This window comes from Hippocampus bargibanti, linkage group LG03, assembly GCF_051943395.1.
Source record: "Hippocampus bargibanti isolate YZ-2025 linkage group LG03, ASM5194339v1, whole genome shotgun sequence".
NCBI lineage: Eukaryota > Metazoa > Chordata > Actinopteri > Syngnathiformes > Syngnathidae > Hippocampus > Hippocampus bargibanti.
In genome coordinates, this window is record NC_142736.1 from 8158701 (window position 1) to 8171779 (window position 13079).

Here is a 13079-nt window from a genome sequence, read left to right on the forward strand (position 1 = left end):
TTCTTATTGCAGTCTCCTCAAGACATGCATCCATCCAGCCACAGACTGTCCAACAGCACCAACCTTTCCGCTGAACAAAGCGGGGCTGTGAAGATGCACAACACAAAGTGACAACAGAAAACACAAAACAAGACAAAAACAACAGCTGGAACTAAGCACTCATATGGAAAAAAGTAACTGCTGCCCCCTTGTGGAAAAGAAAAAAAATGTCCGAGGCCATGGCCAGCGCTTTATCGGCACCCAAGCATGAAAAACCAAAACCCGAACACATTCGAGAATGGTGCTCTGCATCAATTTTCAATTCCTGAATAAGTTAGTGAATGGCAGCGAATGATTTAAACTATGGGCAATTGGAAAAAAAGACATCCGATTAGGTTTGCTGTTGAGTTGATCATTTACTTGAAAAGCAGCCGCCAATGTCACTCACCAGAATGGCTGCGTCGTCCATGAAAGACGGAACGCCCACGGGTTTCCCTATTTTCCACATTCAAAATGGCAACGCAGATGCCGTACAATTTAGCTCAAAAGATGGTATCTAGTTTTGACGACCACGTTTCTCGAAAAGACGTGAAACATTCCCTTCGTGTAGTGAGAGGCCGAAAGAAACACGTCTCTAATTCCATTGAAAATATCAGCGAATAATTTATTTATTAGGCAGTGGCGTTGCTTAATTACCCTACCAAAAGAATGGGAAGGAAAGTCACTCTTGCCACGTGTTCGCTGGATCAGTGGGCATTGGAGTTTGACGGCAACTTTGAGAGAATACTGAAAAGTAAGTCAGTCACGTTTTAACATTGAAATGACCCATGACGTTGCTGTTGTACCTTCATCACGACCATTATCATCTCAAACGGCTCAAAAGACAACAACATCTAAATTAAAATCACAGTGCCTAATTAAGACATGAATTATTTTTCCTCATGTCTCTGTGAACTGTGTATTTATTGAGTTGACACTCAATGATTACGTGATTTTAGTACACATTACTTCCGGTCGAATGTGCACATCGGCCCTCTTCGTAATTTAGTCATTCATCATTTTTTTTTACATTTATTTTTTGCTAACGAAACTGACTTTACATGACTATCCTGAGGTGTCCGAGCGGAATGACCCGGACATTCATGGAGTTTGGTTCGAATTGCAGATATCAATTCATGTCGAGGGGTCAGTTTGGAAATGATGGACGCTACCGTTTTTTTATGTGTACGGCATTATTAGTGTGTACTCTTTGTGTGTATAATATTCATTTATTCATCTTCCGGACTGTTGAGAAAGTTAGATTGTATCCTCATTTTATGTAATGCTGTAATACTGAACTGATCTGGCAACCTAGCCACGACGCGACATCACATGACTTGACAGCGATAAAAGCCAGTTTGTGTGTATATGTTTTGGACTTCTCTTACGACGATGAACGCAGTGGTTGCTGTATGTGCTTCGGCAATAAATATCCTACTTGTATGATCTAAACAAGAGGACCTTCTCGACTCTTTATTCTCCCAAATGCATCGCGAAAGCGCTGAAGATCTCAACAGGTTATTGGCCCAGGAGACGTTTGGGAGATAAAGTGAAGACAGAAGTGTATCCAGACTTGAAAGAGCGGTGAGCAAACGAGGCTATCGCTAACCCGCAAAACAGCGGTCAAGATGGATCAAGGAAGGGCAAGCAGGCACCTTCGATTGGCATTCGACGGAGATGAAGATAAGTACGAGATGTGGGAAACAAAAATGCTCGGACATTTTCATTTATTGGGACTAAAGAAGACCGTGCTAAGCGAGCCGGCGACGAGTTCTGATATGGCTACGGATGCAGAGAAAAATGACGATGCGTATGCCGAATTGATAAATATGCTTGATGACAAGAGCCTCTCACTAATAATGAGAGATGCACCTGATGATGGAAGAAAGTCTTTGAAGATATTGAGAGAATATTATGCCGGGAAAGGAAAACCACGGATAGTAAATCTGTACACCACGCTCGCGTTGCTTCAAAAGAGGAACGATGAAAGTGTTACAGACTATATCATCAAAGCCGAAACCGCCATCACAGCACTCCGAAATGCAGGTGAAACTTTGGGAGATGGACTACTTGTTGCCATGGTATTAAAAGGACTACCAGCAAGTTTCAAGCCATTTGCAATCCATGTAGCGCATTCAAATGATGAAATCAAGTTTGCGGATTTCAAGACGAAGCTACGGAGTTTTGAAGCCACTGAGAAATTGACCACTGAGTCAGGGGACAGTGTGATGAAGACACAGGGTCGGAGTGGACGACAAACCACCAAAACCAACACCCGTGACTAGCACAGTGATGACACAAGCATAGTGTGTTTCAAGTGTGGGATCGAAGGCCACAAAGCAAGAGAATGTCGACAAAAGACATGGTGCAGTCATTGCAAAAGCAAGACACACAAAGATGCAACGTGCAGGCGTAAGGACAAGGACAGACGAGATGACGCCAGTAAAGCGTCAGAAGACGGCGACACCGACATCGTGCTCAAGATGAGGGACAGCAAGACCAGAGCCAGGGAGCAGTTGGGTTGCGACATCCGAGAGAGAGGATTGATGGTGGACACGGGAGCCACTTCGCATATCATCACCGACGTGACCATGTTCAAGAATTTCGACAGCACGTTCAAACCGGAAAGACACCGCGTGGAGCTGGCGGACGGCACACAATGCAGCGGAGTCGCACATAAAAGGGGAGATGCTGAGGTCTCTTTGATTGACATCAAAGGACAAAGACATAAAGCAATGCTGAAAGACGCTTTATACATTCCTTCATACCCCCAAGACATTTTGTCTGTGAAGAAAGCGACCACCAACGGGGCAACAGTGATATTTAAAGAAGGTAAAAATTCACTGATTACAAAAGGTGGGACAAAGTATGGTAAACATGTGTATGGAAAGTTGTACTATTTACATATTGAGAAAGAGATACTGATAAATGAAACAGATGAAAACACATATTATGGCATGAGATTAAGGCCTAAGACTAGTGAGATCTTTCAGGAGCCTAATAAGAGAGCCCAAGAGTCATGTGTACAAGAAAGGGATGCACGCGAAAGTGCAGTCACAGAGCCAAATGAACATAAACTCACACGACAAAGTGACACAAATGATGAACCTGAAAATAGAAGGTATCCTACTAGGGAAAGAAAGAAACCTAGTCACTTTGATGATTTTGTGATTGAGTATAGCGATAACGATGGGGCACACACCACAGTAGACTACTGTTACAGACCTGTGTGTGGTGTCCCGCAAACATATGCAGAGGCAATGAGATCAAATAATTCTCAAGAATGGGCAAAAGCCATGGATGAGGAAATTCAGTCATTATATGACAAAACATTTACTGCAACAACCCTACCAGCGGGCAAGAAAACAGTGGGGGTAAATGGGTATATGCTATCAAACGTGATGTAGATGTCAGAGACAAATATAAACACGATTTGTAGCAAAGGGCAAGAGCCAGGTGAAAAACATAGACTATGGAGAAACGTTTTCACCAACAGCCAATCAAACAGGTATAAGAGTGGGGCTTCAAAAAGCAGCTCTGGAAAATGGAGAAAAGGATGATGGTCTAGTTTACAAACTAGAAAAATCACTTTACGGTTTCAAGCAATGTGGCCGAAACGGGAACAAGGTCTTACATGATTATTTAACCGATAATGAGTATAAGCAAAACCCAGGTGATTATTATATGTATGCCAAAGAGTCAAGAAGTGACAACGTAATCAAAATCTTATGGGACGGTGATTTCATTATTGATGACTACCAATACGCAAAAACAATTGTGTTTAAATGTGAAATGTGTAAGACAGAGTTCACAAGTGTAAGACAGCGTTCACATTGTTATGTTTAGCTTGGTTTACATTACAGCAAACTGAGTATAAGTGGGGGTGTTGAGAAAGTTAGATTGTATCCTCATTTTATGTAATGCTGTAATACTGAACTGATCTGGCAACCTAGCCATGATGCGACATCACATGACTTGACAGCGATAAAAGCCAGTTTATGTATATATGTTTTGGACTTTTCGTACGACGATGAACGCAGTGGTTGCTGTCTGTGCTTCGGCAATAAATATCCTACTTGTATGATCTAAACAAGAGGCCCTTCTCGACTCTTTATTCTCCCAAATGCATCGCGAAAGCGCTGAAGATCTCAACACGGACCGTTCAATCTTCACGAGGGTCGCGTTACTCATCATGAGGGTTCGTCTCAAGGACCTGTTTGCCATGGTTGACCCTGCTCGGGACATAAAGCCCCTGACAACTTAACTTCTGGCATCATTGCGATACAAAAACCCCTCAACCTCGTTAAGGTGACAGCTCCCGTGGGGAGAAATCATGTTCAACTTATATTGCTCCCTGGACACTGCACGAGGTGCGCAACAGTCAGATGCTAGCTAAACTAAAAACTGATTGACAGCCCCTCGCCCCCCAGCCCACCCTGACGGCACTGGGTAGTCGTGATATGCCCGACTGTGCTGAGGCTCCGTGGCCTGTGCCGAGTAAACCGGTGAAACAATTTGTGAAGCCAGGCTTGAGGTGTGTATTACGCTTTTGGCCACGCCTCTGAACGCGTAATTGCCATGCCCTATGCCTCGCGAGATGAGCTTCCTTCTCGAGTCATTTTAAATAAAATTGTGCACCAAGACGAGAATCAGCTGACAGCTGACACTGATGCACCGAACTTGCATCTTCAATCGGATTGGTTCTGTATTGGATGCACCTTTCGCAACGAAAAAGGAGAGGACAGCCCCTGTCTGGGATCATTTTGAGCAGATCTAAAAAGGTACAAAATGTTGCAGTTGAGGACGGAGCGCATACGACTGAATGTAATAATAACAATCCATTTAATTTAAAGCGCCTTTCAGAACACCCAAGGACACTTCACAATCAAAAAAACAATACACCAAATAACAAAACCATAAATAAAATGACAAATAATAAAATAGCTGATTGAACTAGACCATGAATGCAATTTTAAACAGATGGGTTTTGAGGTGGGATTTGAATGTAGGGAGGGAGTCAATATTACGGATGTTGGGTGGGAGTGAATTCCAGAGTTCCAGAGTGGCTGAAAGCTCAGCACCCCATCGTGGTGAGACGGACAGAAGGCACATGGGAAAAAAAACAAACTGAACACTTGTACTGTGAATATGGGTTCATGCTAATGGGTGAACGTGATCGTTCTTCCCTGATTCATGGCTTTTCAGGGTGTTGATGGCAAAGGATGGTTAAATCAGCAGGAAGCCAGGTGTTGGACAAAATAAGTTCTCTTGAAGACAGCTGGGGCATTGCGGTGTCGGCCGAGGAGGAGGCAGGAAGAGAGAGAAAGAGAGAGACGCGGACTGGGAGAGCATTTATATGACGGACAGGGTGCGACGCAATAGGATGTGACGTAATGGGATGTGACATCATGTAAAGGAAGGCAGGATGACGTATCAGGAAGTCCAAACCAAAACGAAATGATGCAAAAAGATGTTTAAAGATGTTCGTATGGCGAATTACCCCAACATATGCAATACAGCTACATATATCAATATGCCTTTCTTGATACTTGCACTATGTACAGTTTTTTTATGAAACGGTTTTGCAAATTTAGAGTCTACAGTGGACATTTTTATTTTACTATGCTTAGAATATCGTGTTTTTCTATACTTTCACTCCCACCCCATCCCCTTTCAAATTGCTGCTGTGGACTGCAAATTTTCCCATTGTGGGACGAATAAAAAATAAAATTCTGATTCTGACATCCACGAACTCATGGCGACAGGCACTGCCCTGAAGCTTGAAGAGGTGGCACTGTGTGAAGGGGGTCCCGCTCTCCTCTGCGGCGTGTCTATGGGTCGCACTCCTTCCGTGATTCAGCAGCAGTGGCGTTGGCGAATTTTTCTATTTCTCTAACTCATTCATTCCCTTTCACACTCTGGTGTCCGGGCGTCAGTCAAACTACTTGGGGCCAAGTTTGTCTGGCCCGGGTTACGAAAGGGCATCGGGAAGTGGGCAGCTGCATGCGTGGCATGTCAGCACGCTAAAGTCCACAGGCAGACCAGGGCAAACCTAGAAACTTGTCCGATTCCGGGGAGGAGATTTGACCACATCCACGTGGACCTGGTCGGGCCCCTCCCTCCTTCGCAGGGTTGCACACATTTCACTATGGTCGATCGAACCACTAGGTGGCCGGAAGCAGTACCCCTGTCTTCCACAACCTCGGCAGATATAGCCCGCGCGTTTCTCTCGTCCTGGGTTGCGCGTTTTGGCACGGCGTCCAATATCACTTAGGACAGGGGCCCCCAGTCCGAGCTCTGGTCGGCCATGGCGCAGTCCTTGGGTGTGCAGGTAAACCACACTATGCCTTCCCACCCGCAGGCTAACGGGATGCGTGAACATTTCCACCGGTCACTTAAAGCCGCGCTACGGGCCGCGCTATCGGACGGTAACTGGGTCGACCGGCTTCCGTGGGTCCTGCTCGGGTTACGTTCGGCCCCAAAAGAAGACCTTAACGCCGTTCCGGCAGAGTTAGTGCTCGGCCAGCCAATCCTCGTTCCTGGTGAATTTCTGCCTGAAGCTTCGGGTACACATTCTTTCCCCTTTTTGCCAGGAGAGCCCCTGACTCCAGCACCGGTTCACCATTGTGTCCCCAAAGTATCTGTACCGTCTGCTCTTAGGTCAGCCCGGTTTGTCTTTGTGCGCCGCCATGCCCACCGCTCTCGCCTCCAGCCGCCGTATGATGGCCCGTTTAGAGTGCTCGAACATGGACAAGCACAAAACTCTTTTCACCATTATCAACATGGTGAAAAGAGTTTTGTGCTCGATATTAGTGGCCGAAGGGAGTGCATTTCATTATACACGCTCAAACCAGCTCATTTAGTTGCGGGTGAGGACATTTTGCCGGCCCAGGTCCCACGTCGCGGACGCCCTCCGAAACCTCCAGCCTCACTGCAGCATGCCAGGATTGAGTGTCGTTCCCCCACTCGGGTCTCACCCAGGTCGCCTGCCCGAATAACTTCACATGCACCAACGAATGAAGGATTGCGTAGTCGTTGTGGCAGGCTGGTCAAGCCCCCAGCAAAGTTTTCACCTTGACTTTCCTTCTGGGTGTTCCGGGAGTTTCTGTATGGTGGGCACTAGGACCATGTATCTCACCTAGCAGGTGTACAGCAGGGGCCGTGTCCAAGTTGTGTGTTTTACAAAACAAGGTTTAACAGAAAAGCGCAGGACAACACCAAGAGAGGCAACATGGAGCACAAATGAGGCTGCTATGAACAGGGCACGCAAGCAAAGGTTGTGAAATTGGCGTTTTCATGTTTATTATGTTTGTTAAAGTCATTATAAGTGCCTTGCATGCTGGGTCCGAGAGGACAGTAATTTCATCTGTGGTGTATGTCATGCATATTAGCATATTTGACAATAAAGCTGACTTTGACTTTGATAGAAAATAATATTCCGACAAGGGAGACAGGAAGTCCGTGGCTTGAGTAGGCAGCATGTGATTGTCTTGATCAGGTGCAGGGGTGTCGCTAGAAGGTGACGCATCACCCTCCGGCTGGTACTGACACAGAGAATAAAAAGAACAAAACAAAACAAGGAAATACCTGACAGCTGTTTTGCATCAACACATATTTACAGTACAAGAGTCCAGCTTTTTTTCACGTTATTATTGAGAAACCTGACAGCAGTCGGTAGGCACGAGCTCTCCCTCTTACAGCATGGGTGTATTATCTGGCTTTAGGCGCTACCCAGTGCTGTCAGGGTTGGCAGGGGGGGGGGGGGTGGAAGGGGCTGTCCATCATAGCTTTTAGTTTAGCAAGCGTCTGTCTGTTGCCCACCTCCTCCAGAGTGTCCAGCGAACAGCCCAGGACAGAACTGGCCCTCTTGACTAGGCGCTCCAGTCTTTTCCTGTTCCATAGTAGACAATTCCATAGTGGATGCCTGAAGCCACCACAGAGTCATAGAAAGTCTTTAGGAGTGACCCCTGAACCCCAAAAGACCTCAGTTTCCTGAGTAGGAAGAGGTGACTCTGTCCCTTTTAAATTAGGGCATCCGTGTTTGTAGTCCAGTCCAGTTTATTGTTGAGAGTAACACCCAGGTACTTGGAAGAGGTCACCCTCTCAATGTCCGAACCCTGGATGCTCAACGGTGCCGGTGAGGATTGTTTCCTGCAGAAATCCACTACCAGCTCCTTGGTTGATCTGGAGGTGATTCTGCTGGCACTAGTCCACAAAGTCTCCTGTACTCCCGATCGTCTCCCTCTATAATGAGGCCGGCAATAGCTGAGTTGTCAGAGAACTTCTAAAGGTGGCAAGTTGGGGTGTTGTAGTTGAAGTCCGAGGTGTAGAGGGTGAACAGGAATGGAGCCAGGACTACCCTGCGGCGCTCCGGTGCTACAGAGAAGCCTGTCAGACTCACAGTTCTTTACCCCCACGTACTGTGGCCCCTTTGTGAAGTAATCTGTAATCTAAAATGTGAGGTGGTGGGCAACTCCGGCATGCCACAGCTTGTCCACCAGTAGATTTGGCTGGATTGTGTTGAAGACACTGGATAAATCGAAGAGCGTGATCCGAACTGTGCTCCCAGCATTCTCATCCGGATCCTCACATTGGGCGGCGGCCATCTCTGAAAAATCTACCCCGAGTTGGACTGGACATACGATCACACGTGACAAGCAATCAGCCACAGGGTTACATACGCCACGTGTCGAATGTCTGTTGTGAACTCTGAAACGGCCGCTAAATGCCGTTGCTGTCGGGCTGACCACGGTCACCTTCGACATGGCGAATGTGAGTGGTTTATGATCTATATAGGTGGTGAAATGGCGTCCCTCGAACAGTAAACAAAAATGTCGTGTCGCAAGATAGAGCGCTAACAACTCTCTGTCGAAAACACTACACTTGCGTTCGTTATCTTGCAGATTCCGACTGAATAATACAAGGGGCTGCGATTCGTTCTCCACAAGCTGCTCGATCACCGCCCCTACGGCAACATCGGACGCATCAGTAGTCAAAGCTACTTGTGCGGTTGAGATCGGGTGGACCAGAAGAGTTGCACTTGCGAGGGCATCCTTGCCTTGTTGAAAGGACTGTGCCCGTTGTGGAGGCCACTCGTAGGAGGTCAGCTGCGTGAGGAAGAAACTGATTGTAAAAATTAACCATGCCCAAAAACTCCTGCAGCGCCTATACTGTGGCCGGGCGGGGGATATTCACCACCCACCACTTTGGCGGGTAAGGGGATGGCGCCCTGTGGAGAAATGCGGTGCCCCAAGAAATCGATATCGGACAGACCAAATTGGGACTTCACAGGGTTAACGATAAGGCCGTGCGAATCAAGACGCTTGAAAACCATTGTTGAATGCGACAGGTGTTCCTCTGATAAAGGGCTGGCCACAAGAATGTTATCAAGGTAGACGAACACAAAATCGAGGCCTCGCAAGACAGACTCCATCTGTCTTTGAAAGGTCTATGCCGCCCCATTCAGGCCAAAAGGCATGCGGAGGAAATCAAAGAGGCCAAAGGGGGTTATCACCGCAGTTTTGGGCACAACCTCTGCCTGTACTGGCACCTGGTGATAACCGTGAACTAAATCTACTTTAGAAACGATCGTGGTGCCGGCCAAACATGCGGAAAAGTCTTGGATGTGCGGAATTGGGAACGGTCATGTGTGGTTTTATTATTAAGCCGACAAAAATCACAGCACGGCCGCCAAGAACCGTCACTTTTGGGCACCATCGACACCTTCAAAGAAGTACAAATGATGGCTGAAGAAACCTTTTCATCGATGGACCACTCCTGTACGACTGAGAGCTTACACAGACATTTTGGGCACCATGTGTAATCGTGAGGCCCACGGGCTGTTGGAACGCCTCTCGATGGCCAAGTGCTCCATCGTAGCGAACTCCCCTTTCGCCATTGGCAATTTCGCCGCGACGAGCGTGGGCAAAAACTGGCGGGACAACCGTGGGAATCAAATGCTCAACCGCATGTTTAGTATCAGCATTGGAAAAGGCGGGAGTAGTTAGCGAAGGAAAATCGTTCAGTTACCTGACGTTAAATAATTTGCGTGCGTTCATGGTCCGAGCCCCCCAGCCTCACACGGAAAAGTGGCGAACGAGATGGCGTCAATCAAATGACGGTTAGCAACATCCGCAAGTAGTTCCTGAGCACATTAAAAAATCTGTGCAGATTATCGGAACTGTGATCGACGCTGCGATAAAGTTCCACTTGAATTCCCGTCCGTGGAAGCACACAGTCACTGACCTGGAACCAAAGTTGGCGATGGGCGATCCGTTAGCTGCGCACAGGGGAGGGCTGGATCCCCCTGCCGTCTTGTCCGCGGCTGTTGGCGTCAGAAGCCTTACTTGTGAGCCGCTGTCCACAAGAAAACGACTACCTGACGAGGAGTCTGTGATAAAAAGCAGCTCGGTTTTGTCGCCGGCACCCATGGCCCTCATAGGTGCAGGGGGGTACGCCAAACCTCGATAGTCCCCGGTGGCCAGGCACGTCGAGTTGGCTAGCACGGCGCGCACTGAGGGTGGTAGGTGGCAGAGGAATATGTGTGGGAAAAGGACTCCGCCTTCATCCGAACCCAACAGTGCCAAGATTTTGTCCATTAGATCCACTGCTGTTCCGTCGCCGAGTCCGGGAAGGGAAAGAAGCCTGTCTGCTCTCTCAGAGGCCGATAATGTGAACCGTCTGAGCAGCAGGTGTTTGAGTGCCTCGTATTAGTCAGTAGTCAGTTTGTTCAGAGACGCCACGACCAGATAGTTTTTCGGCTCATTTGTCGTGATTCCTCGTAGGTGGAAAAGCGCTTCCACATGCTGAAATCACGATGACAGATCGCTGTGCCAGAACTCGGGCAGCCTCGTGGAGGACACGGCGGCTGCGAGTTGGGGCGGCTGTCGTGATGACATGGCCGAGAAAGACAGCTCTTCGTCGGTTGACAGGAACATTTCAAACGTTGGGGTCACCAGTGTAGCAGTTGAGGAAGGAGCACACACGACTGAATGTAGACACATGTGTATTCCCACGGCGAACAAGTGGATCTGCTTCAAACATAGAAAATGCAATAAACCATTCTTAACTTGGACACACCCCCTGCTGTACACCAGCTGAGTGAGATACATGGTACTAGTGCCTGCCACAAAAATATAATAACCAGTGCGAATATATAATCTAAACTACTGTGACAGCATAGTATATCCCTCATTTTAATAATAATACATTTTATTTTTAAGCACCTTTCAAAGCTCTCAAGGATTCTTAACAATCACAAAACAGGGACATACATAAAACCACAGATACAATTATAAAAAGAACAAGAGAAAAAACTTACAGAGAAAGCAACACTATAAATAGGTGGGTTTTGAGATGGGATTAGAAGGTGGGGAGAGAATCAATATTACAGATGTTGGGCATACCTGTCAACTTGCATGATTTCGGCGTAATTTGTACAAGTTAGCACTTTATGTATGTAATATATGTGTGTGAATGAGAGAGATCCTAGTACTACAGTGATACTACAGGGAGAAGAGATGAAGAAGGTGGAGGATTTTAAGTATTTGGGGTCAACTGTCCAGAGCAATGGAGAGTGTGGAAAAGAGGTGAAGAAGTGTGTCCAGGCAGGCTGTAACGGCTAGAGAAAAATGTCAGGTGTGATAGAAGGGTTTAAGCTCGGATGAAAGGAAAAGTGTATAAAACGGTGGTGAGACCAGCCATGATGTTTGGACCCGCGACAGTGCCACTGAAGAAAAGACAGGAAGGAGCGCTGGAGGTAGCAGAGCTGAAGGTGTTGAGGTTTTCTTTGGGAGTGACCAGGTTGGATAGGATCAGGAATGAGTACATTGGAGGGACAACACATATTAGAGGCTTTGGACCAGTCTAAGATGGTTTGGACGTGTCCAGAGGGAGAGAGTGACTATTTTGGGAGAAGGATGCTGAGCCTTGACTGCCAGGCAGGAGACCTAGATGAAGACCAAAGTGGAGGTTTATGGATGTTGTCAAAGAGGACATGAATGTAGCTGGTGTGAGAGAAGAGGATGCACAAAACTGGGTTAGATGGAGGACACTGATTCGCTGTGTCGACACCTGAAGGTAAAAGCCGAAAGGAAAAGAAGAAGATTTAAAAAATATATTTTTGTTTCATTTGATGTACGCTATATAAAATGTAAGGACCATTTTGTAACGACAGACACCATTATTTGTAAGATTGCCAGTATGTAATAATAATAGTTCCAGAGTTTGGGGGCAGAGCGACTGAAAGCACTGTCCCTCATCGTGCTGAGACAGGCAGGAGGCACACAGTGGTGTAGGGAGGATGAGGATCTGGGGGGATGAGAAACGACAGAAATTTCAGGAAGATCAGGTAGGTATGGGGGGGGGGTGTTATGGATGGCTTTAAAGGACAACCGACACCATTTTTTTGTTTCCTAACTGATATCAGAAAAACGTTTTATCGCATTTAAAAAATACCTAAACACGCAGGTTGATATTTTTAGTCAAATGCAAAATATGACTTAAAATTGGCCAAAACTGCCACTAATGGCTCAAAACTGGAGATACAGAAAGTCCCGCCCCCAGTTTGTGACGTCTCATCAGGACACTCCTTCACTTGCTCCAGAATCAAAACAACAGATTCGGAAAAAGATCCTTGTGTTGTGCATGTCACGCTGAGCGGCATGACATTATTGATTGTCATCAAAGCGTCCTTTCCGCTACACCAAAGAGCTCGGTCCCCGTTCTGAAGAATGTAATCACCTTTGGCTTGGAAGAGCTCCATTTTACTTGTATACGTTCAACGAAATAATTTCCGAGATGATCAGCCTCGAGAGGATTTATCCATCGCTAACTCAGGTTAGCTCCTCGTTGTCCTTCGGCTCTGGTCCGTTGAAAATGTCTGGGAATTTGTTTAAACTTGCACCTTCTTTATGCGTGTTACCGCAATAGGCTGCCACACAACGATTCACCATCGCGTTATGTAGTTTTCCATCTAATTTCGTGATCAACACGGTGTTTTCAGACCAAAAAAGTACCCATAACGCATTGTGTATCGCTTTTTCGGTCACTCCGGCATTGTC

The 13079-nt window shown here is 46.7% G+C and overlaps 1 protein-coding gene across 7 annotated transcripts in view; it reads left to right on the forward strand.

The window, feature by feature from the left end:
* Positions 1 to 508: 508 nt before the first annotated feature.
* Positions 509 to 13079, forward strand: part of nadsyn1 (NAD synthetase 1) — a 147366-nt gene continuing 134795 nt past the window's right edge. For 2 of the 7 annotated variants that reach the window (XM_088991803.1, XM_088991802.1), the window contains exon 1: positions 509 to 772. In XM_088991803.1, the coding sequence (XP_088847929.1) occupies positions 688 to 772 (85 nt within the window). In that variant the 5' untranslated portion in view covers positions 509 to 687. The remainder of the gene's footprint in view (positions 773 to 13079) is intronic. The other 5 variants (XM_088991805.1, XM_088991804.1, XM_088991800.1 and 2 more) reach the window with 4 other exon arrangements.